At 37.7% G+C, this 27,816-nt stretch overlaps 2 protein-coding genes across 5 annotated transcripts in view; both read left to right on the forward strand.

Moving 5' to 3' along the window:
• The first annotated feature begins 25 nt into the window (after window positions 1-25).
• On the forward strand, window positions 26-27,441 carry ppm1bb (protein phosphatase, Mg2+/Mn2+ dependent, 1Bb). Of its 3 annotated transcripts, none has more exons than XM_007562429.2 (6): window positions 26-450; window positions 12,068-12,910; window positions 16,906-17,023; window positions 18,032-18,143; window positions 19,530-19,587; window positions 23,180-25,371. In XM_007562429.2, exons 2-6 carry the CDS (start codon window positions 12,080-12,082, stop codon window positions 23,498-23,500), a joined length of 1,440 nt encoding a protein of 479 aa, XP_007562491.1. In that variant the 5' UTR covers window positions 26-450; window positions 12,068-12,079; the 3' UTR covers window positions 23,501-25,371. The 3 variants fall into 3 exon arrangements, with proteins under 3 accessions (XP_007562491.1, XP_007562492.1, XP_007562493.1); XM_007562430.2 differs by having other exon boundaries at window positions 12,074-12,910; XM_007562431.2 differs by lacking the exon at window positions 23,180-25,371 and adding an exon at window positions 27,110-27,441 and having other exon boundaries at window positions 30-450.
• The window catches only part of prkcea (protein kinase C, epsilon a), a 63,494-nt gene continuing 62,840 nt past the window's right edge, over window positions 27,163-27,816 (forward strand). Inside the window, exon 1 of one of the 2 annotated variants that reach the window (XM_016676594.1) lies at window positions 27,163-27,816. The gene's annotated coding sequence lies outside the window, so the exon portion shown is untranslated. The other variant, XM_007562433.2, reaches the window with a different exon arrangement.

Here is a 27,816-nt window from a genome sequence, read left to right on the forward strand (position 1 = left end):
CAGAGGTTTCAACCAATCACAATGGAGATGCCAAAAATAGCACCTCCTCTTGTTCAGCACCCAAAGTCGAAGGATAGCTCTGGCCTTTCAATGGAAGAAAGTGCTAGATTTGTCAGTGTTGTATAATACTATAACCAACTCTCAGGTTCCATATTTTGTTTTGGTGCGATCGCGGTTTGTCTTCACCTGTTGTGAGAGACAAGAGCTGGCGTCCAACATGCGTAAAAATCAACGCTGTCCAAGCAGGGAACCGCCGAGAAACGAATTACCGCCGCTCAACTGAGGCCAATCTCGATTTATCTTTTTTTTTTTTCTTGAATAAGGAAACATTAACTCAGCTAGCTGGCTAACATCACTTCTGCGGGTAGCTTGGATAACAACATATCTTCAACTTGTATCGAAGCCACATAGCCGGGATTGGAACTTCACTCGCACAGCGCAGGAGAAAAGGTAAGTAGCATGTCATTAGCTCGAGTTTGACAACCCAAAGAGGAGCTAACATTAGCATGCTAGCTAACGTTAGCTCACATTAACACACCAGCAAAGTAGGCCTGTGAGCAAAGGGAGCAGCGTGAAGTGAAGTGGAGTAGAGGGGAGTTCAGCGGATTGATATTTAGCACAGAAACGCCAAATTCCTCCAACTATTTGGCCATGGCTAAATAAACCGTGTTGTGAATAGATGTTAGCGTACATGTACACTACTTCCTAAATAAATCCTGGACAAATAACTTCACTTCCGAGTGACTTAGCTACCATTAGTGAACCTGACAAGAATATTGAACTAATCACAAGTGAAACAAAGTGTTTGGTCTGGTCCCAGATGAACTAATCTGGCTGTAACAAGCTAATGACAAGTTTGCGGACTCAGTCATTTGAGTGTCTCATTATGGCCATGTGACGTTTGCTTTACAGCCTGATGTTATTTGTTGCCGTACATCATTTTGTAAACTGCTTATAACAATACTCCCATGTAACTTAACAGTATTTCTGTATCTGTTCTGCAGAGATGGTAACGAAGAGTATATGCTATACATTTATCTAGAATACCACAATGCACCTCCTAATGGGTATTTGTGAGGTTTTCAAATGTTGTATGTCAAAATAAACATTGAAACAACAGAGAAAAAGAAAAAGCAATCAAGATCAGCATTTGTAATTTTAATTCTGCAATGATTTTTTTTTATCATCATCATCATCATCATGAAGTATTTGCATAAGACATAAGCAACAAAGAAATTTAGATTTATACGACATCAAATTACATTGAAACTTGTATAACCAAAATCCCATCTAAATTGTAATTTTCCAAAAATCTTTTGGATTTTGGCCTAAAACATTCAAGGAAAAAAAAATTTTAATGTGAAAAACAAATATAACTTAACTGGTAATAGTTGTTTTATTTTTCCAAAGGTCATATTGGTTAGTGTACAATATGAATTTCGGTCATTTTAAAAATAACCATTAACAAAATTCTGCCACCAAATAAAATAATTTTACCTTGCATTTTTAAATTATACATTAGGACAAGTTGTAGATTTCATTGTTGATAGAATTGAGACCTTTCTCTAGCTAACTAAGCATGTTGTCACTGGTACATTTTTGATACAGAAGTCTAAAGAACAGACTATGTTAATTTTAAAAACTATTTTATGTTCCGGCAAATCCAAATTGAAATAATAAAGCACATCCATTTCCTAACAGGGATTTTTAAAAAAGATAATGAATGGTATACTGTATATGTTTACATCATGTTGGAAGTTAAAACGTCAACCCTCTGTAGCAAATGGGGATCAGGTTTTAGTGGATAATGCAGCAAGGAGTAGCAATATACCTAATGGTGTATATAATCAGCAAAACATAAAGAACCAAAGCGACTCCTTGGTCAACAGCGTCTCTACCACAGTCTGTGTTCAATCTCTATGGTCACCAACTTGTGTGTCCTATACACTTAAATTGACAAAAATGCTTCACTAGCATGCAGTGAAGCTCCACAAAGCTCTGCTAATGAGCCAATATTTGAGCCAGGTGTCTGCAGCAGAGAAACATGAACGAGTTGCAGGACAATGAGGACTATAGTTTGATACCAATGCTCTTCTTTTAAATCAGACACTCGCCACAGCATCAAGTTGTAGGTTTTGCAAAAGATTTTATGTTTTATCGTCTGGATCGAGGTATGCCAGCTTTAAGAACAGCCTGCTGGATACAGGCATATTACTATGGAGATGGTCAAAAACAAAAAAAATGTGTCAGTCTCTTTCTTGCAGATGGAAATGCTGCTTGTGTAATTGCCGTTGTGATAATACATGTTCTTAACAATAGAAAGCAGTGCAGTCAATTTTTGCAGGTCACTTGTAAGCTGTGCTAAGCTAACACCTCTGCTGCCTAAACGCATGCCTCATTTTGTGCGTTCTTGCTCAGTCCGAAAAGGAAAATAACAAAACTTTATGAAGTCAAAAATAACCTTAGTTTTCCTTTTAGGAAGAGAGTCACACAGTGCTGTGTACAAGTATAGTATGTGTTCCAATAAAAAACAATATAAAAAAACCCCTACAGTTCAAAATCAAAACATTAGTGTAATAAAAACATAAAGCAATATAAGTAAATAAAAAATAATATTACAGTTAATTATAACTGAGATTAAAACATTAGAAAAAGACAAGCTATAATCTGGCATTAAAAAGATAGGACTTTAAATTGTTATTGTAAAACGGTTAACTGTTTAAAGTAAAATATTGCCAATTGGCGGTTTATACGTATATCTTCTGTATCATTAACTTCTCAACATCATAAACAAGAATGTGTGAGGGATTACAAATAATTTCGTTCATAAATCAGTGTACATTGCTTTTACAGCTGTTGACATGCATTGTCTTTGAGCGTAGTCCTTAACTACATCATAACCTCAGACTACTTGAACTTTGTTCATGTTTGTTTCTCTGTTTTCCAAGAATCTTTCAAAAGTAGTAATCGGTTGAGTACAGTTCATCTCTCGAAGGTTAGATAAGAATTTACAGCCCCAGCTATTCACACATTTTTTCTGTGGAACATATCTTCATAGTCTTTGTGGAAAATTTGCTTGTTCGCTAATTTAATTTTAATTTTAATTTTTTTATTTTTTTTTAGCATTTCCAAAGTATTCAACAGAAAATGCAGCTTGGGAATGTTAAATACTTTTAACAGAAATGCCCAAATGTAGTCATACTAATTTAGTTGTGCTTCCAGCAAGGCTTGTTGCATACAGTGTCAATAAGCACCTTATATTTAATTCTATTATATTCTACCTTTTCGAGCGTTTCTCTACTCAAACAATTTGTGGGGTCCAACAGGGCTTTGTCACTGTTCCTCTATAATTCACCTTGCATATTTAACCTTAAGGTCATATGATTCACTGGCATAACATGATCATCCTATGCAGATGATACTCAGATTTATCTTTTTGTTCTCAGTGAACTATCCAAATGACGGCACTCTTGAACTTAAGTCTTGGATGACAAGGCTATGAGAGCGACCCACAAGAGTTGTAAGGAATCAACTCTCTGAATTTGAGATGTATTTTAGACTTAATTTAAATATCTACAAAGCATTTTTAAAAAACGTAATCTCCTACCAGCGTCTGCTAATTCACTGACAAGTAAAATCTTTGCTAAAAAGACTTTTATCTGCTATAATGCCAAGTTTGCAGCTGACTGTTTTACTGCCTTTTGTTTCCCTTAACTGATCTTGGATCTGTGAGACATTTCATATCACCAGCCTATATTGCAGCAGTGTATCATCACGGCGAAGGTTTATGGTGTATGTCATCATCAATTTTGTATTATGAGGTGCTGAAATGCAGCCACCCTGCTCACCTTCTCCACTATATCAAATTGCGATAAGGTGCACAGGTGAGCAGAGCATGACATCAGTCTGTGCTCTGGTTGGCAGATGCAAGAGGAGCTCAATAGCTGATAATCTCATCTGAGTCGGCTGTCAATGGGAAAACACTGAGAAGAGTTTCCTTTAATTAATAACAAGAACATTGATAGTTTCTGTTCTCTGGATAGAAACTTTCCAATACTTCTCTTTTTCCACAGTATCATTGTCTATATTGGGTTATGTTTTTATCATGTAAAGCTAGACCTGTCACAATAATCAATAAATTATCAGATAATAAATTAAAACAAGTTCAATAATTTCCTTTGGCATGATTTATCATTTCTCTTTTTAAATTAAATGTTAATTAAAATGTAAAATGTACTGATCTTTTAGAATGTGTTCTTGCATTATTATTTCACCATTACTGTTATATTTCTTAAAAATGGTCTCAAAACAACAATATTATCATTTATCGCAATAACGTCTGGAACAGTTTATCGTCCAGCAAAATTATTTATTGTGACAGGCCAACGTAAAGCACTTTGTTCTGCTTTGTTGCTGAAATGTTCTCGCTGCCTGTGGGAGTATTGGCTCCGATCTGATCAAATTTTAGGTAAAACCAAATGTCTACTTAATTCCTAAATTCATTTAAAAAAATAGACGATTATTTACACTCAGAAATTTGATTTCTAAGTAAGTAGTGAAAATCCAGAATTCAGTTTCTTAAAAATTAAAATATTACTTCAAAAATGTGATTAAATAATTATCTGTATTGCAGACATGTTTGATTTTTTGTGGAAGAATGGTGACTTGACATTTGTTGAGCAGACTGAGTGTCTGCTCAACACTGCTCATTAAGATTCATTCAGAATCGTATTGATTCTGAATGAATCATTAAGAGTTTCACTTTTGAATTGAATTTAAGCACTGAAAAAAATTAAGATGGTAATATTCCGATTTGTTGAGATGTAAGATCCCATGTTGGTCTTTAAGGTCCACGTTGAATAAATGGATTTAAAAAAAACCCTACGGATATGATGAACCCTTCTGTTTTAGTTCAGGCTTGTTGTATCTCTTTAAAATGCTTGAAAATATTATTTACTTTGAGAATTATTCAGTTCCATTTATTTATTTATTTGTCCAGTGGACTCAATTGGCTGAAATTTGAAGTGTAATTGTGCCCTCCATAAAGCGTTTCCGTCAAGCTACGTAATCTGGAATACGTAGCTTAAAAAGATAAACTGCCACTTATTTTGTTTTCCTTGCAGTGAGTAAAATGTATAAACTGAAGTTCTGTTATGGTTCTCGCTGTCTGTAAACATTTAAATACACATAGATCAGCTTGTTTGGACTCGTGCAACTGAACTGACATCCCTTTAATATGGCACTTGAATGTCAAACTGACATCCTGTCTCAATAATTACATTATCTACGTAATGTCATTTTGTTGGAGCACCGTTGCAGAATTTCAGTGCTTCATTAGATGCCAGGTTGACAACAGTTTTGTCCCTGTCACAGTTTTAACTGGTTTCTGTGACAAGTTTGCAATGTCAATGGTTTGCAATGTATTTTTAAGTTTCTTAGGTTTAATTCAATGGTATATGTGATTTATAAATGTCAGTTCTCTTCCTTGTTTTGAGTTCAGAGTACTAATGTCTGTTCTTTGGAATTGATTTGCTCATGTTGTACAGTGCAGCATAATTTTTTCTAAAGTGTATTTTTAATTTGTTTTTGTTGCTAAGTACTGCTTCTCTGGTGCCATTGCGTCTTCACCCATAATCAAAATCTTGGAATCCTTCTGGGATTTTCCACAGAGGACTGATCTTACATTCAGATAAGATTACTTAGTTCAAAATGGAGATTTCTGTGTTAGATCATTATGACTTGCTGGAAATCTAGATTGAGGTCAAACGTGCCTCATTTCAGTTTTGACAAATCTTTACACGCTGTGCTTCTGGTAAAGATGCACCGATGCGTCGCCAGGTTTTTAGAGCTTTGTAAAGGTTGTAGGTGATTTCTCTTGAAGAACAATGACACAAGAAGATGTTAGAAAAGCATTCAAAGGTTGTGTCAAATTCCAGGCCTGCATCCGTAACTCTGCGTTGGCCGGGGAAGTTGCGTCTTTTGTCTGCTATGAAGATCGAAAATGAGCGGCTGTAGGATCTAGGCCCCAGATTGATTTTCACCCTTACCTCTACGTATTTCCTGTTATCTCTTTAAACCTGTGGAAAAGATGGACGCCTTTGGATTTGACCAGCCTTTATTTGCGGCTTTCAACGGATGCAGTCCCTGAATTTTGACACGCCCAAAGTAATTGGTTTGCCCTCCTACCATAAGCGGTCATTGATTTATCATTAAAGGAGCATAAGTTGCTTCGTACCATCTTATATGAGAGCAATTCCTCATGACTCTCACGACTGAGAGGTAAAGGAATTGATGAATCAACAAAACTGGGATTATTCTTGTCCCTAATAATATTCTGTTTTAGATTTAATTGTGGTTTCTTTTAGAAAAAGAAACTATTATTCCACATCAGGTAGTAATCTGAATTATATTTTATTACCGTCTTTCTTGTAAATGTGTCTTAAAAGGTGCATATTAACCATTGGGATTAATTGTTTTTCCGCGTGATGCAGTTTTGGGGCTTGTAACATTTCTTGCAGGTATCGTCTTGTCTTGGGAAGCAGCTGAATTCCTGTGAGGTTTAAGATTATGTTAAAGATAATTCCGCAAGATTTAAACCATCTACTTGCACTTACCTCTGGGAGATGCAGGTTTGATTTTGATTTTTGAAAAAGTGAGTACCAAATGTTGTAACATAGAAAATTGAGGAATTAGTCTGGCAAGATCCTTTTTCTACTGTCAAACACTTAAAATCTTTAGAGTACATTTTGTTATAGGATGTTTATGAAACCGCTATAAAACAAAGGACCAATCACACAACCTTGTGCCAATTCATGGTTTCCTGCTTCAAAGTTCAGTAATTCAACTCTCAGTATGTCAGAACCATTCAGAACATCACAACGAGATGTTCTGTTCCCTGGGCTGCTTCGGACGCGCTGGTGAAACGTGACTCTGAGTCTCCTCTCACTATCCCACCGGCTTCCCAGGGGTTGTTAGTTTAATGCTGCATTCATGTGGTTCCTTTTTATTGGGTAAACATGCAGAAATGCCGTATGGTCACGTCAAAATTATCTGGCATTTTTTTGTTGGATATTTTAGTCAAAAATATTGAATTTAAGACCTTAAACCTAACGTGTCTTGGGGAGGGAGAGATTAAAACAAATAATTTTATTGTTTTTCCAAAAGAAAATGGTAATATAATAAAAATGGCTGCTCATCAATTAATTCTTAATTGATTCGTGAGATCACTCATTAATCATTGACTTACATCTGACGTAAAAATGGTAGAAAAATATTTGAAATATCGGTTATTGGCCATAACAGAAATATTAATATTGGAAATTGATATTGGCTCACATTTTCATATTGGTGCATCCCTAGTAAACCAGAGATGAATAATTATCCCCCAAAACTCTGCTTTGTGCATCGGTTTGTGCATATTTCACATTTTAAAAATGCCCTGCAAATCTGTTTGATGTGCTCTTTTTTTGTCACCAGCTTATTGTATAAAAATGTACCGAAAAACCTACAATGTCGAAAACTATTAGAAGTAAATTGTGGCCTTTTTTTTATTCTAAAATTTGGCATTAATTTGTTTTAAATGTCAGCTTAATGGCTCTGCTCTCTGTGTGTAGACGACTGTCGTTCAGCCTTTTCTTCCAGGTTTGCTTTAGCTAGTTTAGAGCGACGGCTCGTATTTTCTGAGCAGCGTTTGGATCCTCTGCAGCATTATGTAATCTGTGACGTTCCGCTTCTCTCTTGAAATGCTTTTTTTGGCGGATGCGAGTTTTGCTCGTTGGTGTTGGTTTCGGCCTGCGGTTGCAACACTGGTGACAGCAGTGACTGAGCCTTCCTCGTTCTCCTCTGGTGTTTTCTGGGGTTTCTGTCTTTGTACATGTCTGTTCGCATGATTTCCCCTCGCTCTAAAGGTATTGTGAGCAGCCAGTGAAACCTCACAGTATCTGTGTGTCTTTAGCAGCCAGCCTGACACCTTTCTGGTTCTGTCGGCTGCAACTGCTTTAACGGACGGATGATGCAACGACCCGCTCCTCTCGCTAACCAGCAGCTGAGTGTGCGCGCCTCTTTTTAGGAGTGTGAGAGAGAGACTTTTGGGAGAAAGAAGGGTGGGGAGGGGGTGTTGCTGAATGAAGCTCAGGCTGGATGTTTGCACTGTAGGGTGGGCGGTTGCTAGGCAGTGGCAGTGTGTTTGTTTTATTTTTAGAGCGAATCACAGCTGGTCAATGTTACAGAATTGTCTTTCTCTCATACGTTGCACGTGAGAGCAGCTCCACATTTACTAAACGACACTAAAAACTTGGGGCAACATCAAACGGCGAGCCTGAGAATACACTTTTTTTCTTTCTTTCTATAACCGTGCGACAGGAAGGCGGCAGAAGTATGAATGGCCCGTCCCTGCTGTCTCACGCTGGTCGTGAAATGTAAGCCGACCTGCCGTATTTATAGAGCATCTTTTTCTCGCACACAGACCGTGACGGTGCACACATGCACAGACGCACACAAAGCCGAGTGTCCTGCTTTCTCAGGACACTCGGCGTCCTGAGAAAGCAGCCGGAGTCACTCCCTGCATGTAACGGCCTTTTTTGGGCACACGCTTGTCATGGCGCAGTCATGCTCATGTGGGAAGTGAAGCTCTGTGAAGAATCAGGGCGGTTTGATTATTGTTTTTGTTATTATTATCATGCTTTTTTATAGACTTCCTGGTCTTAGTATTGCCAAGCAAGAACTCTTACTTCTTCTGCATAAAACACAAAATATTTTTACCAATTGGTAACAAGAGATGCCAAAAACCCTGATTGCTTATTTGGTTATTTTTCAAGCCTAACATTTTATTAGCATTCTTACTGGATAGTAAATTGTATTGGACCATTCTTCAGTTTGCCACAAATTCACTTTGATTGTGATCAGGAGGAATAAATTTTATATTTTTACTTATGTAAAAAAATAGGTTAATGCTTTGAAGCTAAATTAAGTTATCTTGTGATTGTTTAATTTTCTTCTGGATTCAAACCCACAAACTCAATCACATAATCTGCATATTTATTTGATTCCCATTTTTAGAATAAAAAATTCTGAATCTTCTTCAGATTTGTTAACATTGTTTTTTTTTTGTTGTTGTTGTTAATATTGTGATGTTATTACTGTTGTTTCGCCAAAAGTATGAAATTAGCTTTTAGTTGTTTTTGTTTTTTTCAGATGTGAATACATTTATTTAATACAATTTAGATACAACAGGACATATTTAAGCCCAACTGTTCACACCTGGCATTAAAATCCAGATTATATAATGGATATATATTCATCCCATTACTAGTGTTTGTAATATTCATATTGCAAAGGACTGTTTAGAGAGCAATAATTGTTAGCTAGTATCTTCCATGTATCACAGACTTGCATACTATTGTAATATTCATCCGGTTGGATGGAGCCTCATGGCAGCAGATGCTCACAATAAACACAAATCTCATTAGAAACAGAGAAAAAGCCTCAAATCACATCTGATGTCCTCATTGGAATATTTAACGATATTTTCACCATCGTAAAAGCTTCTAATATTGTGCTGCCGTAGACAGTTTTCAGCCTGATAAACTCTCACTTTTAACTTGCTGGTCAAAAACAAACAAAACAAAAAAATATATATACATTTTTTATCATTGCTACCATGTCCAGACAGTTGAATATGAAGTGGTGCTTATGTAAAAAGACATGTTTATTTGGTGTTGTAGTGTTTTTCAAATGTTTCTATAAATTAGGGGCATCAAACTCATTGTCATTTTGGACAATGAGTCCAAAATAAAAAATCTGAATGTTCTTAAAGGGGCGGTTGTGCCAGAATATATTGACAAAACCAATTATAAACTATCAATAAATAGCTGTTCTTCCATGATTTTGATCGTTTTAGTGTTCCTTGGGATCAAAATTATAGATTTTGTGCTACCAATTTAGAAATGTTAGGAATTTTTACAATATTTGCGCTAATGTATGATGTTGAGTGTAACTTTTTATTACTTGTTTTGAGAAAATTTGCAGTAAAATCAGGAAAAAAATTTGGAGATTTGTTGATTTTGTGTGAATTTTGCAGATTTGTGAAAAACTGGAAGAGACTTATTGATGTAATTTTGGAGCCACGTAGAAAGCTACAGCGGGCCAGATTTGGTCTCCGGGCCTTGAGTTTGATACAGGTGCTGTAAATCGTCACACAAACCCCAAATAGAGGGATTTAGACGGTTGTTTTGTTCAGGCAGACTTTTATTAACATTTAGTTTTAGAAATCTGGTCTCGGGCTGGTTTCAGAGAGAGGTGTCTTTCTGTGCTCCCCTCTGTCTGTTTCAAACGTTCTCAGCAGCGTTTTTAATTTATCTGTAGAGACGGAGGCGATTTCCAAATTCAAAAGGGGCCCCTTTGCAGCTTCTTGCTTGGTGTGATTGTAGTTCTGGGCCTCTGGTGCTCCAGGTCGGCTCCAGCGCTGCCAGGATCACTGCTTCTGTCCACAGTTCATCTGGAAAGTATTCATAGCACTTCCCCTTTTCCACATTTTTACAGCCTTAATCCAAATTGTATAAATTGACTTTTTTCCTAAAAATTCTACGCACAAATGTATGACAGTGTGGAAATGTATCAAAATAGAAAACCAAGAAATCATATTTGTTTGAAAGTTTGTTTACAACAAAGTTGTCAAAGTAGTGATAACTTTTTAAGGAGTTTTTGTTTTTTGTAGAAATCTTAAAAAGTCATCACAAAACTTTATTAATTAAGCACATTATGTTTATGAACACTGCTGTAATTAAGTTTTTATAAACCCTGAAGTTGCCTCAAGTAATAGCTGAGAAGCCATTTGGAAAGTCTCTCTTTTTTCTTTTTCTTTTTTTTTTCTTTTTTTACCATAGAGATGATTATATAAAACACATACCTGGACAATAAAACACGCAGTGGAAACATTTCCAGTCATGAATCTGCTTTACCCGAGCCCAGAAATCCACATTGTAGAAGCGGAGAGCGATCATTTTGACAGAGAACAGGACACAAGGTGTATAGACAAAATCTGGGATGTTCTTCAGAAAGCCACTCCTATTGAGTGATTTAAGAATGCAAAAAAAATTATATAAATCTCTAAGCAGGCATGATTTAAAGGATAAAAGTTTGTGGATTGTAAATAATTTTATGCAGTTTAGACAGTTCTGTGCAGAAAGATTTGTTTCTATGATGTTCAGACGTGGAAGGAGCAGCATTTAGGATAAGAACAATGCATGAAATTCACTGAAGCACAAATCTACTTGATATTGGACTCAAAAATCAAGTGTAGGGCTGAAAGAATTCATTGAATTAGTTGTGATGAATCGATAATTGTTTCATAATCAACTAACGGGAGTACACAGACTTGGCCATTTGCTGAAAGTACAGCAGTTAAGCCAAAGCTGCACAAAAGATATACATATTTTTGATTTAAGATAAAAAAAAATAATAATAATAAAAAAAAAAAAACAACAAAAAAAAACAACCTTTGTCTGTTTTATACCCAAAACAGTAGTGGCAGTTTCAGCTTCACTAGGTGCAAATTATGTAAAATAAAAAAAAATAAAAAATATATCTCCTCTTGCTAGCCAATAATCCAAAACATATTCAATGCACTTAACACTGTATTGATGTTAAGTCAAGCAGAAAAGGCCGAGCTTTCCACTTGTTGATGTTGGAAGTATTTTTGTAGCTGCAGATTCATCCTTTGCTGCAATTAATCAAGCGTACATGAAAGGAATGCTTTATTATTTCTGGCAATAAAACGTTTACTTTCTTTTTTTTTTTTTTTTTTTTTTACAGAAAGGACTTAAATTATTTGTTTGCATAATCTTTTTCAAACATTATATAAAGAGTTTGTAAAAGAAAAATGTGCAGAATGTGCTAATTTTTAAATCAGTTCATCATCAGAATAATCTATAGCTAAAATAATCGCTTTGTACATGTATGTTTACGGCACAACGGTGTTTTGGTGAAACTGACTCGGATTTTAAAATCATGTCTTTGCAGGCGATCGTATAAAAGTTTTCCTCACCGTTTTTCCTCCTTTGTTCTCCAGTTGTAGGCAGCGATGGGTGCGTTCCTGGACAAGCCGAAGACGGAGAAGCACAGTGCCCACGGCGACGGAAACGGGCTGCGCTACGGTCTGAGCTCCATGCAAGGCTGGCGGGTGGAAATGGAGGACGCCCACACGGCGGTGGTGGGCCTTCCCCACGGACTCACCGACTGGTCTTTCTTCGCCGTTTACGACGGCCACGCCGGCTCGCGGGTCGCCAACTACTGCTCCGGGCACCTGCTGGAGCACATCCTGTCAGGAGGCGCCGAGTTCGGATCGGGGCCGGGCTCCGTGGAGGGCGTGAAGGACGGGATCCGCTCGGGCTTTCTGAACATTGACGAATACATGCGCAACTTCTCCGACCTGCGGCAGGGCCTGGACCGCAGCGGGTCGACAGCCGTGTGCGTGCTGCTCAGCCCCACTCACCTCTACTTCATTAACTGCGGCGACTCGCGGGCTGTGCTGTGTCGAGACGGAAAGGTGGGCTTCTCCACTCAGGACCACAAGCCCTGCAACCCCCGCGAAAAGGAGCGCATCCAGAATGCTGGCGGCTCGGTCATGATCCAGAGGGTAAACGGCTCCCTGGCGGTGTCGCGGGCTCTCGGGGACTACGACTACAAATGTGTGGATGGTAAGGGCCCCACGGAGCAGCTGGTGAGCCCGGAGCCGGAGGTTTGCGTGTTGGAGCGGGCGGCCGAAGGAGACGAGTTTGTGGTTCTGGCGTGCGACGGAATCTGGGACGTCATGTCCAACGAAGAGCTGTGTGATTTTGTACGATCACGATTATTGGTTTGTGAAGATCTGGAAAAGATCTGTAACTCGGTGGTGGACACCTGTCTTCATAAGGTAAGGAGTTTTTAACAATTAATATCTGCTCCTATTGAATACAGAGCTTTGCTTTCACTTGAACGTACGTCTGTCACAATAAGCAATTAATTAATCACATTATTATGAGCTTGATCATTTATATTCTGGTCATTGATATTTTTTGAAGGGCAGTTTTTGTTACAGGGACCTTGTAATCCATGTTATGAATAGTTTTTGTTGGTTTTTGTTCCTTTTTATTTTTTATTTTTGGTTGCAGACTTTTAATTTGGATATATAAGCCTCAAGAGCAGCGCAAAAAAAATGTCACAATGGGACAGCGAGGAAGCGGAGGGTTTTCCCCATCAGACCACCAATTTCCAAAACCAAACAAATATATTTAAAAAAAAATGTGGTAAAAACGCACCGGATCAGTGGGATCCCACATCCACACAAACTCGAATGTATTTTCTTGAGATTTTATGTGAACCTTTCCCATTCAAAGAGCAACAAACTTTTATTATTTTCCTTCCACTTCACCACAAACTACGTTGCATCAAATCCCAACAAAAACAAAAAAAACATGACATTTTGTCTCTGTAATTTGTGAAAAAGTGTGAAAAGTATGAATTATTTTACAACTCACAGTGTCTTGGGATAAAAGTTTATGTAGAAAGAAATTTGCATAGTTTCTATCGGACCATACCTCCTTATTTAATAATCCTAAAAACGGGAATCTCCTGGAAATAAACAGTTTGTTTGTTGACTGAACCATCTGGGAGGACGTTTATCACCTGCATTCCAGCTTAAATTATACACACCACCCTGTTCTTCCTAGTTCCTGTCCACATCTTGGACGTTTCACTGTCCACGTGTCTTTAGCTTTGCGTCCTGGGCTCTCCAAGAACCAGCAAGCGTAGAGCAGATGAGTTATTTTTACCTTACTGGATGGGTTATCTCAAGTATCAGCCACACAGGCATAAATCTGCTCTGCTGTCGCTACCTTTTGTGATGTATGTGAAACTGGACACCTTCAGAAATCTACTGTGACCACACCGAGTCCTTCGGTGTGGTGAGAAGTCGACGCCTTTGGTTTTTTGGGAGGCCGGGAGGATTTTTTGCTGCTTTGGGCTCCATCTTCCGTCGCTGTTTGTCTTGAAAAAGGCAATTATGATGATGTCTAGTTTGTGTGTTTATTATCTTGAAGACTTTGAAACATTGAAAGGCATTTGTGAAGCTTTTCATTATAAAACTACAGGTAAAAAAAAAATAACTGGTCCACATCTCTACAGTATATCAACATTTACTTTTTCATAACTTTGTCGACAAATTATGATTTCCAGTTATGGTAAAGCTCTGACCTTTTTATTCTCAGTGATCTTTAAGAACTGTAATATAAAAAGGACATAAGAGCAACATTTAAAACCACAGGATTCTTCTAGTTTCACAGAAAAACAAAATGAAACTCCTTAGGAAAAAAAATAGTAACGTAACCTCAAATAATTTAAATGTTGAAATAAATATGAGGTAATCAAAACTAGAAGTTGGCTAGATTCCTGATGATTCCCAATTTTTATTTTTGTTCTTGGTCTGTAAACAAGTCTACACACATACGGGTAATTCTGCAACACCTTCGTTTTCTGTTTTATTCAAAACTGCAACCTTTATTATAACTCTTTAGTTTAAACTAATAATTTGTATCTATTAGGAGGCTAAGAAAATTTGACAGATTTCAGTGAAAGTCTGTCAACAGGTTCCTCTCTTGTTCCTCATGTCTTTGCGGTGTAATTCATTAAGTTGATGGTAGGCCCGACGCGATAAACGATAAATCAATTAATCGCACGATAAATTAAACCTATCGACCTCATTTTAATTATCGGCTTTATAGTCTCTTCCTGCCTTTTCTTCTTTCTCTTGATGACACTGAATGAAAAAGGCTCAGCTCCGGTGCTCTCCACTGACCCTCCCTTCCTCATTTCCTTAGTGTAATGTCCAGCGCACACTACACGAGTTGTCGGCCGACTGTCGGCCCATTTTCAAAACCTGAGAGACACATTAGCCGACAGAAATCCTAGGTATAACGGTTCGATCGTGCCGTGTGATGTCCAGCCACCTGGGCACAAAATAATGTCTACAAGTCCAGTTAACTAATTTTAAAATCAGGCATTAATCAATGCTTTACTAGAATCTACCTGTGATGCATGTGGCTAGAGTCGGCGTAAAGTCATGACTGAATGAAAATCATTGTAACCTATTTATGTCACGTTAACGAAGAACAACTGAAAACTTACCGGGTTTATCAACTGCGGTAGCAATTTGGCTCCAACTCCTCTCCTTGTCATTTCTATATTCTTTGCACTAAATGTGAAATAAATATTAATGTTGTTTCCACATATCATCTCCGATGTCCACTGGACTTCGGGTTGCGCCGTGTCAGCTGTTTGGGATTCCCCTCCGTAATTTCCCCTCAGAAATCACCAGGAGAATCCGCGCTTTCTGATTGGCTACTTGTCACATTCAACGTTAAGCTCCCAGTCGAGGAAACCTCCTGATTTAGATCGGAGCGGCCACGACGATCTACTGTAACTCACCACACACTGCAGGATGATTGGTTACGAAATGAGAATCTTAGATCGGCCAACGATCTAAGATTGTCATAAGGGGAAATTAGGGGCAAAAAATCGTGTAGTGTGAACTATTGCATTAGGTAGTCGGATGTGCCCATCTTCTCTATTTAAATCTAGTAATTACTGAAGGGCAATATAGTATACAGACTTCATAATCTGCACTCTTTTGGTTGAATGCAGTATTTATTTCCACTTTGGCTTTATGTTGTTTACTTTTTATTCAAGTACGTTTTTTTGTTAATGGAGACTGAGAATCCATTTTGTTTTTTTGTTTTGTTTATTTAGTTTATTAGTTCCAGTGTTATGTGTTCTTTTGAAAATAAAGTGCATGTACCTATAGCAGGAAATCACATGCATTATTAGTCATTTCCATGAAATGAGTGTCAAAAGGTCTTGAAACAATTTTGCTTATCGCAATAATTTTTTAGACAATCGCTCAGCAAAATTTGTTATCGTGACAGGCCTAGTTGATGGAAAAGAAACCTAAATTTCTTAGGTTTAAGAAACCTAAGAAATTTAGGTTTCTTAAACTTAAATTTAGGTTTAAGAAACCTAAATTTCTTTAGGTTTAAGAAACCTAAGAAATGTAGGTTTCTTAAAAAAGAAACCTAAATTGCTTTGCTCAATAATAAAACAAATTCTGTTGTTCAAAAATGCTTAATTTACTCCAGCGGGAAATTAAATGTTATAACTTAAATGATCCAAGTATCTTCAATGAATCGTGGAAGGATCTCTGGTAGCAGTCAGTGTCGAAACAAATCCAAAAAGGCTTCTGCCCGAAGACTGTTGCTGTGTGACAGTCTCATGACTATCATGATATTCCTCACCAGCACAATCAGTCGTTTGCAGTCACTGCTAACCCACCTCATTTGCTTTTGCCACTCCCCTTTAAATTGTCTGCACGGAGATTTTATGCAACTGTGGACATTTATGATGCTGGTTACATTAAAGCGTAGCACTTCCACATAATTTTAGTTGTAGCTCTCAAAACGTGCCACAGCCTGGCACAGATTAAATGTCGGCTTTAGGGAGGGGTTGCCGCTGCATGCCACTGTTAAGAAGGAAGCTATATCGGATTTGAGAGGCAAGACAAAACAAGAGCAACATTGCAAAACAGCATTTAGAAGAACATCTCGTTTTTGTTGTTTTTAATAACCTGTGAAAAACCAAAATCGTAATTAGGAAAAACTGGACTAACTCGTGTCGTAGACGGAACGTTTTGTCTCCTGGTGTCGATTGCCTCACATTCACTGGTTCTGGGTTGTTTTATTTTCCATGCAAGCAGAGAAAACTCCCAGTCAGGTTCAGTGAACCAAAACCCTGCTATTAAAGTTTTCTGTTTGCATTTGCATAGTACAAACTTTACCCCATGAATCTGAGTTTGTCTTCTCTCTGTCTTTGTTTCTGCAGGGAAGCAGAGACAACATGAGCGTGGTGTTGGTGTGTTTGCCCGGAGCGCCTAAGATCTCAGAGGAGGCCATGAAAAAAGAAGAAGAATTGGATAAATATCTAGAAACGCGTGTTGAGGGTCAGCATTTCAAACACACTCGTCCGCAGAGATGCACGTTATTTTGAATTGCACTTGTTTTAAGCCGCTCTACTAATCATTGCTGACGCTACACTCAGTCATCTAAAAGAAAAATATAGCAACAAAGTGACAATTCATATAATTGAATACATTTTTAACAACTTTAAATAAAAGGTACTGATTTAATTACCGTCTTACGTCACACACAGAAACTCATCTGCCAGCTATGTAACTCCACAATGCGCTCCGCGATCCGTCTGTTGCGACGGGGATTTTCCTGTTTGTCCGTAAAGCTACGCTTACGTCAGTCCACTACAGCGCAGCCGCCCGCAGTGGTCAGCCTGTCCGCTCACCTCTTCCCCGCCGTTCGCGCTGAACCAGGAGGAGAAAGGCTGCTCTACCCCAAGCATCGCGTCAGTCAACTTAAAGATGCTTATTCATCCCCTGAAAAGCAACAAAAACCCAGACATTATCATCAATCAATAAATTCCTCCCAGACCAAACTGAAAAAAAGTGAACGTTCTGCTGCTAGCACTTAGCAACAACTCATAGGCGGACGTGACGGCGTTCCCCAACACAAGTAATGACCCGTCCGGAACACGGTGCGCTAAATAATAAAACATAATTTAACGAAGATTCGAGGCGGATAAATTTTCCTTGAGGAATTTTAATAATCGAGCTAATCGCATCATTCGAGGAATCACTGCAGCAGAATAAGAACATTCTGCTTAGAAATTTTGAGCTGATGGCGTTTAAACAGAAATAAGTAAAATTGTATAAGATCAGCCTCCTATACCAAACTTCACAGGCAGCAAGTGTTTTTCTAAACATCAATTTAGCACAGTCACACTTTTGTGAGTGTACAACCAATTTCTTTCCCTTATTGTTTTATTGATTGATTAGCCTTCATGGGGGCTAAATCGTACACCTGACTTGTGCAATATAACCTCAGCAAAATGACCACAACATCTGGCCTTACTGTGTCCAATCTGCTTCTTTTGCTTGCAGAGCTGCTGGGAAGCTGTGGGGAGGACGGAGTCCCTGACCTGGTGTCTGTCCTAAGGACTATCGCCTCAGAAAACATCCCCAACCTTCCGCCTGGTGGAGGCCTGGCCAGCAAGTAAATATAACTGAGCTGCATGTTACGAACACACACATCAGATCAGGAGTAGACGCAGCCTTGACTGTCCACGTTTTAGGTTTGATTACTTAGAAAATTGGCCTCAAATTGATGAATAAACAATGAAATTCTCTACACTTTTCAAAACACCAGCTGGCAAATATCGATGTATTTCTGCTAATGCATCCAGTTAATAATACATCTATAGAATAGGCCTGTCACAGTAAACAATAAACCATTTAATCGCATGATAAATTAAAAGAAACTCAATCGTTTTCTTTTGCTTGATTTATCGTTCATCTCTTTTCTCTTTCTTTTTACCAAAAAACTGGATGATAAAAGTCTTCAGTCTGGTGGTTTGGCTTCAACTAGCCCTTCTTTGAAATAAATTTTGTATACAAAGACTTCATAATTCACTTTATTTGTTGTTTTACATTGTTTTCTTTATTTATTTTGGATATTTAAAGTGTCTTCGAGTTCAATCTTTAAACATTTATTAGAATTTAAAGGTTACTGATCCTTGAGAATGTGTTCTTACATTATTGTGCTATATTACTTGAAAATGGTCTCAAAACAATATCATCATTTATTGCAATAACTTCTGGGACAATTTGTCCTCTGGCAAAATTTATCGGGACAAGCCTACTATGGAATTATTGCTAATATTTTGTTCGATATTAACAAAACAAGCGAATGCAGAAGTGCTTTTTTTCCCTTAAGGAATCTATTAAATTAATTTGTGTTTAATCAAAATTGGTGATTTTCAGCATTTGAAATGATTAAATCCCGATTGATAAATCTGTGAATATGAGCTCCTACAGAAGAAAACTCGTTTTAGAAGTTACAGATGTTGAGTGGGAATGTATTTTTATGTATATGCTGGATTATTTTTTTGTGATAGCACAACACAAAGTAGCGTAGAACATTGAAGAGGAAGAAAAATATGAATAATTTTCCACTTTTTTTCGTGAATAAAAGTCTGAGAAGTGTGGTGTGCATCTGTATTCTCCCCACCTGAACCAACGCGTTGCCTTCCACTTCAAAATTAAGCTCTACCTTGTGCTGGTTTATCACAAAACATCCATTGAAGTCTGAGGTTTCAACCTGACAAAAGTGTTTAAAAAAATGCAAAGGATGTTTAAAACTGATGGTTTTGCATCAGCATGTTGGTGATTTAGGTAAAAAGTGAAGCGATAAACAAGGTGGTTGTCGTTCTGAGCAGAACACGGGCCAAAAGCGACGTGGCTCCGCATTTTCAACTGAGAGTTTTACTTCCATTAACCTCTCAATCAATACACATTAGTGAAGAACGAACAGAGGCTGCATTATGTTGGGTGACGTTCTTCCCCACGGACCAATGTGTGTGTGCTTGTTTTCTGTCTGCAGACGCAGTGTTATCGAGGCGGTGTACAACAAACTGAACCCTCACAGAGAAGAGGAAGGGGTGAGTTTAATGTTTTCTAAATTACCTTCCAGCTCCACACCCCTCCAAACACACGCCCACACCCACACACACAAAACAGGACATCCATCTGTGTGCAAGTGTGTGCTGTGTGTTTGTGCTGCACTCTGAATGAGATTTGAGCAAAGATGGGTGAAATTAAATCATCCGTCTCGCTTCTATGATCAATATTGAAACAAAACGCGCACAAAGTCCTTTTGTAAGCCTTCTGAATTTTTCATTTACAATCAACATGAAAGTCGTGACACACTGAGCTGATGGTCGGTTGTTGGGAACACTGAATGTTTTTGCCGTTCGATTCATCATCGTCAGTCTTGTCGGACCAGCACGGTGTATTTAGAGTCTCTTAGCTCTCAGCTAAGTCCACAAAGCACAAAAAAAAAAATAAAATTCAAAGCAATAAACTGAAACTGCTTCTACCGGGGTGTAGCGGTGCAGATATTTGTGCTAAAAATGTTCTGTGCCTGCTCGGTAAGCGTCTTTAACCAGGAAATATGGAAATATGTTTTATTGTTTGTACGCGGAACTAAGTGCACTTTGCAAAAAGCAGCACCAAAACAAAACAGACAGTCCTCTCTGGGCTAACTAACCTTTAGCTAATGTTTAGCTCAGCTATGTGGGAATATTAAGGATTTTCATGCAGCTGCAGAGGAGAAAGAAAGTGAACTGAAACACAACTTTGTCAGCATGCACTTCTTGAATCAGCTAAAGTTCAAATCCGGCTTCATGGAGCATTCAGCCTGTCCAAAACGCTGCACAGCATACGAGACGCAGCAACTGACTTGTGCCGTTTCTAGACCTTCTGACCAGAAGGGATTTCTCAACAGCTTTATTTTTACGGCCCATTTAAGTACATCCAGTAAACTGAACTGTCTAAATATCAAAACAGCACTAAAGTGGTTTAGACTTGTTTTATTCTCAAATGTCTGCACAGTCGTATTAAAAAGAAATCGTAAACACTGTTGACCATTTTCAAATGGTTTTATTGTTATATAGTCAAAACAAATCTGTCAGTTTTGCAATGACCACCTTTTGTTTCTCTTGACTGATGCAAACCAAAAACATACAAAACTATGACTTTAAAACAAAAGTATGTATCAAACATGGATTTTTGTGTACTGGTTCACCATGAGTTATATCCAACTTCGCTGAAAACATGTTGTATATTTAAGAAAATTAATTTCTGATAACTTTACTTCAGTCAATTAGAGATTTAGTTGTGTTTTTATCAACACGAAGCATGTGGTGACAGTAGGAAGCCTCTATTCTAACAGGAAGAAATCTGCAGCATAAACCTTCATCTGCAGTTGAAAGAGGGGAATGAGACAGAAAAAAAAAAACATGCAGGACTATTTGTGGTCCAGCAATGCCTGTGTCAAAAATAAAAAAGAACACAGGAGTGTTTTTTATGAGAAAGTTGAGTTAAAAGCAGAGGTAGGAAGCAGACATGGGTAAACATGGACGCCAGCAGTACTTCCTGTGAGGGTAAACAAAGAGAGTAATCAGTTAATTGGAGCAATGTCTCTGTTATTGACTTCACCCAGGAAATAGACATGGATAAACACTGAACCATTAGACCAGGTGTGTTTTCTATCCAAAGGAAAAAACTGATGAGAATGACAGAAAATATTTCCAAGACACATTCTGTCTCCTAAGAGTCGGTGTGTGACAGCTTGAGGTTTAAATTATCTTCTGGCGTTTTGATTATAACATTTTTTCATGTTCTAATGGTTATATTGAGACGAAGCAGAAGTAAAAAGAACGTCTCGTTTTTAATTTGTAAAATTAGATGGCGTTTGGGTCAACTTTATAGTAACAACATACAACATGCAAAATCTACATTTATTGTGTAATGCATTTCACTAAATTAGTGAAACAAATCAGTTAATTTATGTTAGTCCATTTCACACATCACATTTATTTCTGTTATTCTAACTTTGACTTTTAGCCAAAGAAAACACAAAATTCCTTTTCCCAGACACAAAAATATAGTTTTTTTTTTTTTGTTTGTTTGTTTTTTTATGCAGAACTGCTATGTTGTAGCATCGAGTGGAAAACCATCAGAGCAGCATATTAATGGAAGGTTTAGTGGAGGACAAACTGCTTTGGAAAAAGTTGGACAATCTACAAAGACAATATGTTTTAGGTCTGGCCTCATCTAGCATGAATTACTGCATCAACGCTTCATCTTCCTCTTACGCATAAATTATCTTTGGGGTTTAGATCAGGCGTGTTTATTGGCCAGTGAACTTCTCTAAAGTTTCCTGACAAACGGCTGCACTGACTTTTCTTTGATAAGGCCAACGGCAGCTGGTGATGATTCGGTTCCCCAAAAATCTACTCTTCCTACAGACTTGATTAGGTTTTGCTTCACAATCCTGCTGGATGTGCACTTTTTTTCTTCTTCAGTTTTTCCTTCCACTCAACCTTCTATTAATATACTTGGACACAGTGATCTGTGAACAGTCAACATGGAAGCTTGGAAGTTTGCTACTTTATTTTGAGTCGTATGAAAAGGGGAAAAATGCATATTATACATTGCAGCAAAAACACACATTCTTACCAAGTATTTTTATTTTTGTTTCTAGCGCAAATATCGTAGTAAACTTGAATTAAGACAAACTAATTTAAAAGTAACTTATCGTCAAGATATAGGAGCTTGTTTTAAGTATCTAATTCCTTAATATTGGCGGAAAAAATACTCGTACGTTAGTTTTGACTTATTTCAAGTGTAACAAGATATTTGCACTATAATTGAGTCCATATTTACTTGGTAAGATTTTGTGTTTTTACAATGTAATTGGTAAAAATGGATCAAAGAAAAATATACATACACATCCACTTACACACTGCAAAAACAGAAAATCTTACCAAGTATTTTTTCGTCTTGTTTCCAGTGCAAAAATCTTAGCATACTTTAAATAAGACAAATTAACTTCAAAGTAATTTTTTAACAATGTATAGAGGTTTGTTTTAAGTAAATAATTCCTTAATACTGATGCAAAAGTACTAGCTCAATTGGCAGATTGTTTCATTATAACATGACATTTTTCCCTGGTTATAAGTTAATTTATCTGCCAGTGCAACAGGTACTTTTTCATCATTATTAAGGAATTATTTGCTTTAAAAAGCCTCTATGTCTAGCTAAAAACTTGCTTCTCAGTTAGTAGATAAGATTTTCTGTTTTTGCAGTGCACGCAAATATTTACAATAAATTTTCTGAGTCATCCAGTTCATGTTAAATATAATATATTTAAACATAAACAACAATGGCTTTAGCACGAAAAGCAGAAGAAGCTTTTTTTCAATTTTTGAATTGAATTAGTAAAACAAATGAACTTTTTGATGATATTTCGATGCACGTGTACAATCATTACATCGACGACTTCATTTCGATGAAAAGTGTGTGTGAAAAAAATCTTTTACTTTCCTCTGGGGTGCCCCCTCTCCCAGCTAAAGCTCGACACCGGGTCCGACCAAAAATCAGCTGTTGTGTGCCTGCTTGTTGGATGAAATGAATGCTCTTATGTGTTTGAACATGGAGGCTGTGTCTGACGCTGGCGTGTCGCCTCAGGGGGGAGGAGAGGAGGAGGAGGATAAGGAGGAGAGTGAGGAGGGAGGTGGCAGCACAGCAGCTCATCTGATGGAGGCTCTGCGGCAGTTCCGTCTCCACCACCGGGGGCAGTATCGCACAGTGCTGGAGGAGTCTCTGGCCGCCTACCATCTGCGAGGGGAGGGCACTGTCGAGGGCGCCGGGGAGATCAGGAGGACCTCTGACGACGGCGATGAAGAAGAGGAGCAGACCGACTCCCCGCGCTCGCCCCCGCCCTCGCCCGCTGCTGTGGAGGCGGAGGCCGGCCAAGATGCCCCAAAGCCTGATATCTCCTCTGACTGAGCGCGCAGCCAATCATCCACCCTCCTCCAGGGATGACCTCACTCCTCTTTCCCCAGCCACAGACCTTGACTAGGCAGATTGGCCATTGTTTTGTTAATTTTCTCACTAATTAAAAACATTTAATAATCATATTAAAATAAAAGCAGCCTTTCTGTGTATTCAAATTCTGTTTCCAACTCTCCACCGTTTAAAGAAGAGTCTGTTTCCTTGTTTTGTAGAAACCAGTCAACCGTAATATGTTGGTTGTTGCTGAAATCAAAGTGAAACTTCCCAGTGCTTACTTTGGGCTTACATTCTTCCTCCCTCCTCCTCTTCCTCTGCTCTCCTTCTCTTTCCCTCACTCCATGATTGACTCAGAACACACAGTTTGTCTCTTTGCACACCAGAAAATGAAATTATTATATGAATAAGTGAGTAAATGTAGCTCAGAGCGTCCGAACAAAAGCTTTAGGTGGAAAAAACGTGAAAACTGATTTGTTTGCAGATGCATTTTATGTGTTCGTAGATCTTATCTGCCCTCATCGACCTTTGACCTTCTCTTAATCCAAACTACCGGGAGGGCGAATGCAGATACCTGGTTAGAAGAAAAAAAACGAACAAAACAATTTACAACACATATAATGCCTTCAACATTTATTAGCACCCCTTGGTGAAGATGTGTTTAAAAGATTTAAAGTTTTTAGAAGGAAGTTTTTAATAAAGCGCTTGGTTTTCTACTACATTTCATTAGATTGAAGCATTTAGAAAGATGCCTGTTCATTTTTGCACAACAATCATCCAGAAACTTTGGTCTTCTCTGATTTTCTCTCATCAGCTCTTCCCACCGGTTTTCTACAGGATTTGGGAGAAAAAGATTGATTTTGGATCGATATTCTGATTTAAAAAAAATTAATGACACATTTTCACTTTACGAGGAATGGAGTCCACCAGATTGTTATTTAGAAGGAAAACCAGACCCGCAGTATCACAGATCCCCCACTTTACTTAACAATCAGGATAAGTTAATTTTCTACGACGGCGTATTAGGGCCACATTAAGAAAATATTCACAAAAGATTACGAGAAGAAAATCTCACTTTCCTCTCATAAAGTCAAAATATGAGAATGAAGTTGTCGTATTACAAGAACAAAGTGGCAATATTATATTATTTCCATCCCTCTGTGCGTGGCCTAGCAGGCAGCCATTAAAAGAAACTACAGTGTGTCGTGTCATGTTTGTTCCCTAGTGCAACAAAAAGCTTTTGAGAAGTTCCTAGAAACTGTTCAACTTAAAGAAGGATAAAATAGAAATTTTTAGAGATTTTACCAATAAGTGTTAATAAATAAAAAGATAGTAACATGAATAGAGATTTTTCAGTTTGAGATTTAGCTGCTGTGCTGAAGTCTTGAGGGTTTTTAAACATCTTTATCAAGGTGGGTTAATAAATCTGGCTGCAAACATGAAACATGCTCTTGTGCAAATCTATGTCAGATAATGTATACAATCCCTCTCTGCTGATGTTGACATGTAAAGATAAAATTCATGTGAAAGATAGCTTTAGGTCGGTGCAAGATATTTACAAGCATGCAGTAACTCCTAACTCTCCATACATGAAGCATATTTCTCTCCAGGCCTTTCACTTCTGTAACTCCTCAGCACTGGACGCTTCATCTAAAATGTTTACTCTTCTTTAAATGCAGCTAGTCGGGGAGTTTTGTTTGTCCGGTAATGCACGCACTGCAATTATCCGCTCAAAAGCACTTAGCAATCTGAGGCAAGATTTATGCTAAAACCGTCTGTATGTGTGTGTTTATGAATCAGCTGTTTGTATGTGGGACCTAATGAGTCCTGCAAGAATGACACAATTATCAAATAAAAAGATTCAAAACGCACCGCTCTAGATTATTTGCATTTAAAGGGTGTTTGTATCAGTGTGTTGGACGTGTGGCCCTGCGTCAGATCAGGCATCTTGTGCAGAATCTTGACTGATTCAGTAATTTGATGAAAATAACTCTGGGGGTTTGATGCAGGGCCTTTCCCTCGCTGTTTTACTGGTATTTTTCAGATTCCTTTTCTAGTTGAATGTGACTTAACTACGTGTTTTGTGTGGCTGTGTGTATCTAGTAGATATGGGCTAAAAATGCTGCTTTTATTCAGAATGGAAGAGCAAAAAATATTCCTAATGCTTCAAAACTGAAAAAACTCGATTATATTGTTCTCTGTTTAGATGATTTCTGGTTTTTTTTTATGTCCGATTCACCAATTTTGAATCACTTTTGCTTTTTTTTTTATTTCTCTCTAAGGTTCACAAATGTGTGATGCATTTGGGATTGTAGTTCTTAATTCAAACGCACATTGTTGGTTGATGCATTTAGAGACAGAAAATGTTGGCAGTTCTGAGTTTTTCAGCAAAAAATATAGAAAAAACGTGTTCAACTCATAAAACCACATTTATAAAAAAAGACTGCATGGATTTATTTGGTTTGTTTTCCCAAAGGTGCTTTAATATTTATTATTGGCTAAAAAAAAAGAGAAGAACAAAAACTTAAGGATATACCGATAGGAAATTTTATGTAGCACATTTACAACAACCTCAGCCGACCAAAGTGCTTCACAACATCACAGGCTGATAAATGATGCAACAAAATATAAAATTAAGTTTGGTAAAAAATATTAAGACAATTGTAAAAATTGGCAGAAAATACCAAAAACTAATATGAATAAAATTAGGACGTACTTAAGTTCACTTGTAGCGATATGCCAAAAACAAAAAAAGTCGAATGAGTGAAGTATCAGTATCCACCCCTTTTTTTTTTTTTTTACTTATATTTGCTGATAACCGAGATTTACGGATTCTATGTATAAAAAAATTTAAATTTGTGTAACTCATAAATTCCAAAATTTTGTTTGGAATTTCTCCAATCAAGTTTTTTCTAGAATATTGTTGTCTTTTGACATTGTAGCAAATTTAAGATTTTTATTTATTTATTTTTTAGAAATTTACACACACACACAAATCTAGAAAATTTGTGAGGAAAAATATCACATTTTCAGAGATTTTTTTTTCTAGCAAATTTTTGACTTTCTGGAAATTTGCTGAATTTTGTGTTGCAAATGTTTGACTTCTCAAACTCGGAAATTTTCTTTAAAAAAAATTCTAGAAAATTTCTGAGAAAAATTAAGAATTTTCTAAGTTAATTTTTTTCTAGAAAATGAGTTTTTTTTTCCCCCCTTATTTTTTAATTTTGGCGGAAATTTACTTTTTTTCTCTGTCTTTTCTATCTACAATGACCCTAAAACGACGCCGTAGTTTCCCTAGTATGTCTTTAAAAATACTTTAAACTCAATGGTAGCCTGCGCTCCGTTCTTAGCATCTAGATGGTAAACCTTGCAGGTAAAACTCTCTCCAGTTTCCTCCACTCCCTCCCCGTTTCTTTTCCCAGTCTGACAGTTCTGATTCTCTGTAAGGTGAGTCAACTGAGGTTCTGCATGTGTTGGGGGATAATCTCCAAATATGAAGTAGAAAGATAAACAATAGGTTTTTGAGTTTAGTAGAATGAGTCCTGGCTGCAGTGACAAACCTAACGTTTGTCTTTCTTCCTGTCTTTTCTGTTTTTGGTCCGAACCCAGAGTGCCGTCGACCTGGACGACCCGTATTAGCCGCGTCAGCACCTTTGCCGTCTCTTCCCGGTGATCCGAGCATCCACCAGGAGGAGGCTCGTCTCTCCATTGCGCCGTGTCTTTCTCCACTAAAAAGACGACATGCAGCGTGTGCTGGAATGCGTGTGTATGTGTTGGTTGTGCATTTGTGTGTGAGTGTGTGCGTGGGTGCGTGCGTGTGTTTTTTTTTCGCAGAAGCGGGACACAAAAAAAAAAAAAGAAAAATTACAACCGAACACACACATAACTGCTTGAAACCCCCCTTGGAGGAAAAACTGAATCACTCTTCAACAACAACAACAACAAAAAAAGAAAAAAATTGTATAGATTTCACAAACTGAAGCGTTTTGACGGTAGAAACTGATTTTTACCGTTAGACTTTTTTTTTGTTCTGTTTTCCTGAATGTTGAACACCTGACGTCACAATGATATGAGGACCTATCGTGCGCATGTTTTTTTTTTTTTTTTTTCTGTGAGCGTGTGTTTGTCGCAGAGAGGGTGTGTGTATGTATGTGTGTGTGCATGTGGGAGTGTTTAACTGAGGGCCAAGAGGACACACACGACGGATAAAGACTTTATGTAATTCTTCACATTTTTTTGTGCTCTAACACCCTTTTGCTTCTTCCCTCTATTAAAAAAAAACACACACACTCTCTCTCACACACACACACACACAC

The sequence above is a fragment of the Poecilia formosa genome, unplaced genomic scaffold (assembly GCF_000485575.1).
Source record: "Poecilia formosa unplaced genomic scaffold, Poecilia_formosa-5.1.2 Scaffold136, whole genome shotgun sequence".
NCBI classification, from domain to species: Eukaryota; Metazoa; Chordata; class Actinopteri; order Cyprinodontiformes; family Poeciliidae; genus Poecilia; species Poecilia formosa.

What these genes read in the sequence shown, in the direction of transcription:
- ppm1bb (XM_007562429.2), top strand. Translation starts at nt 12,080, where the DNA reads ATGGGTGCGTTCCTGGACAAGCCGAAGACGGAGAAGCACAGTGCCCAC. An exon ending in TCTAGAAACGCGTGTTGAGG is followed by an intron (nt 17,024 to 18,031) that starts GTCAGCATTTCA and finishes TTTTGCTTGCAG; the next exon opens with AGCTGCTGGGAAGCTGTGGG. An exon ending in GGTGGAGGCCTGGCCAGCAA is followed by an intron (nt 18,144 to 19,529) that starts GTAAATATAACT and finishes TTCTGTCTGCAG; the next exon opens with ACGCAGTGTTATCGAGGCGG.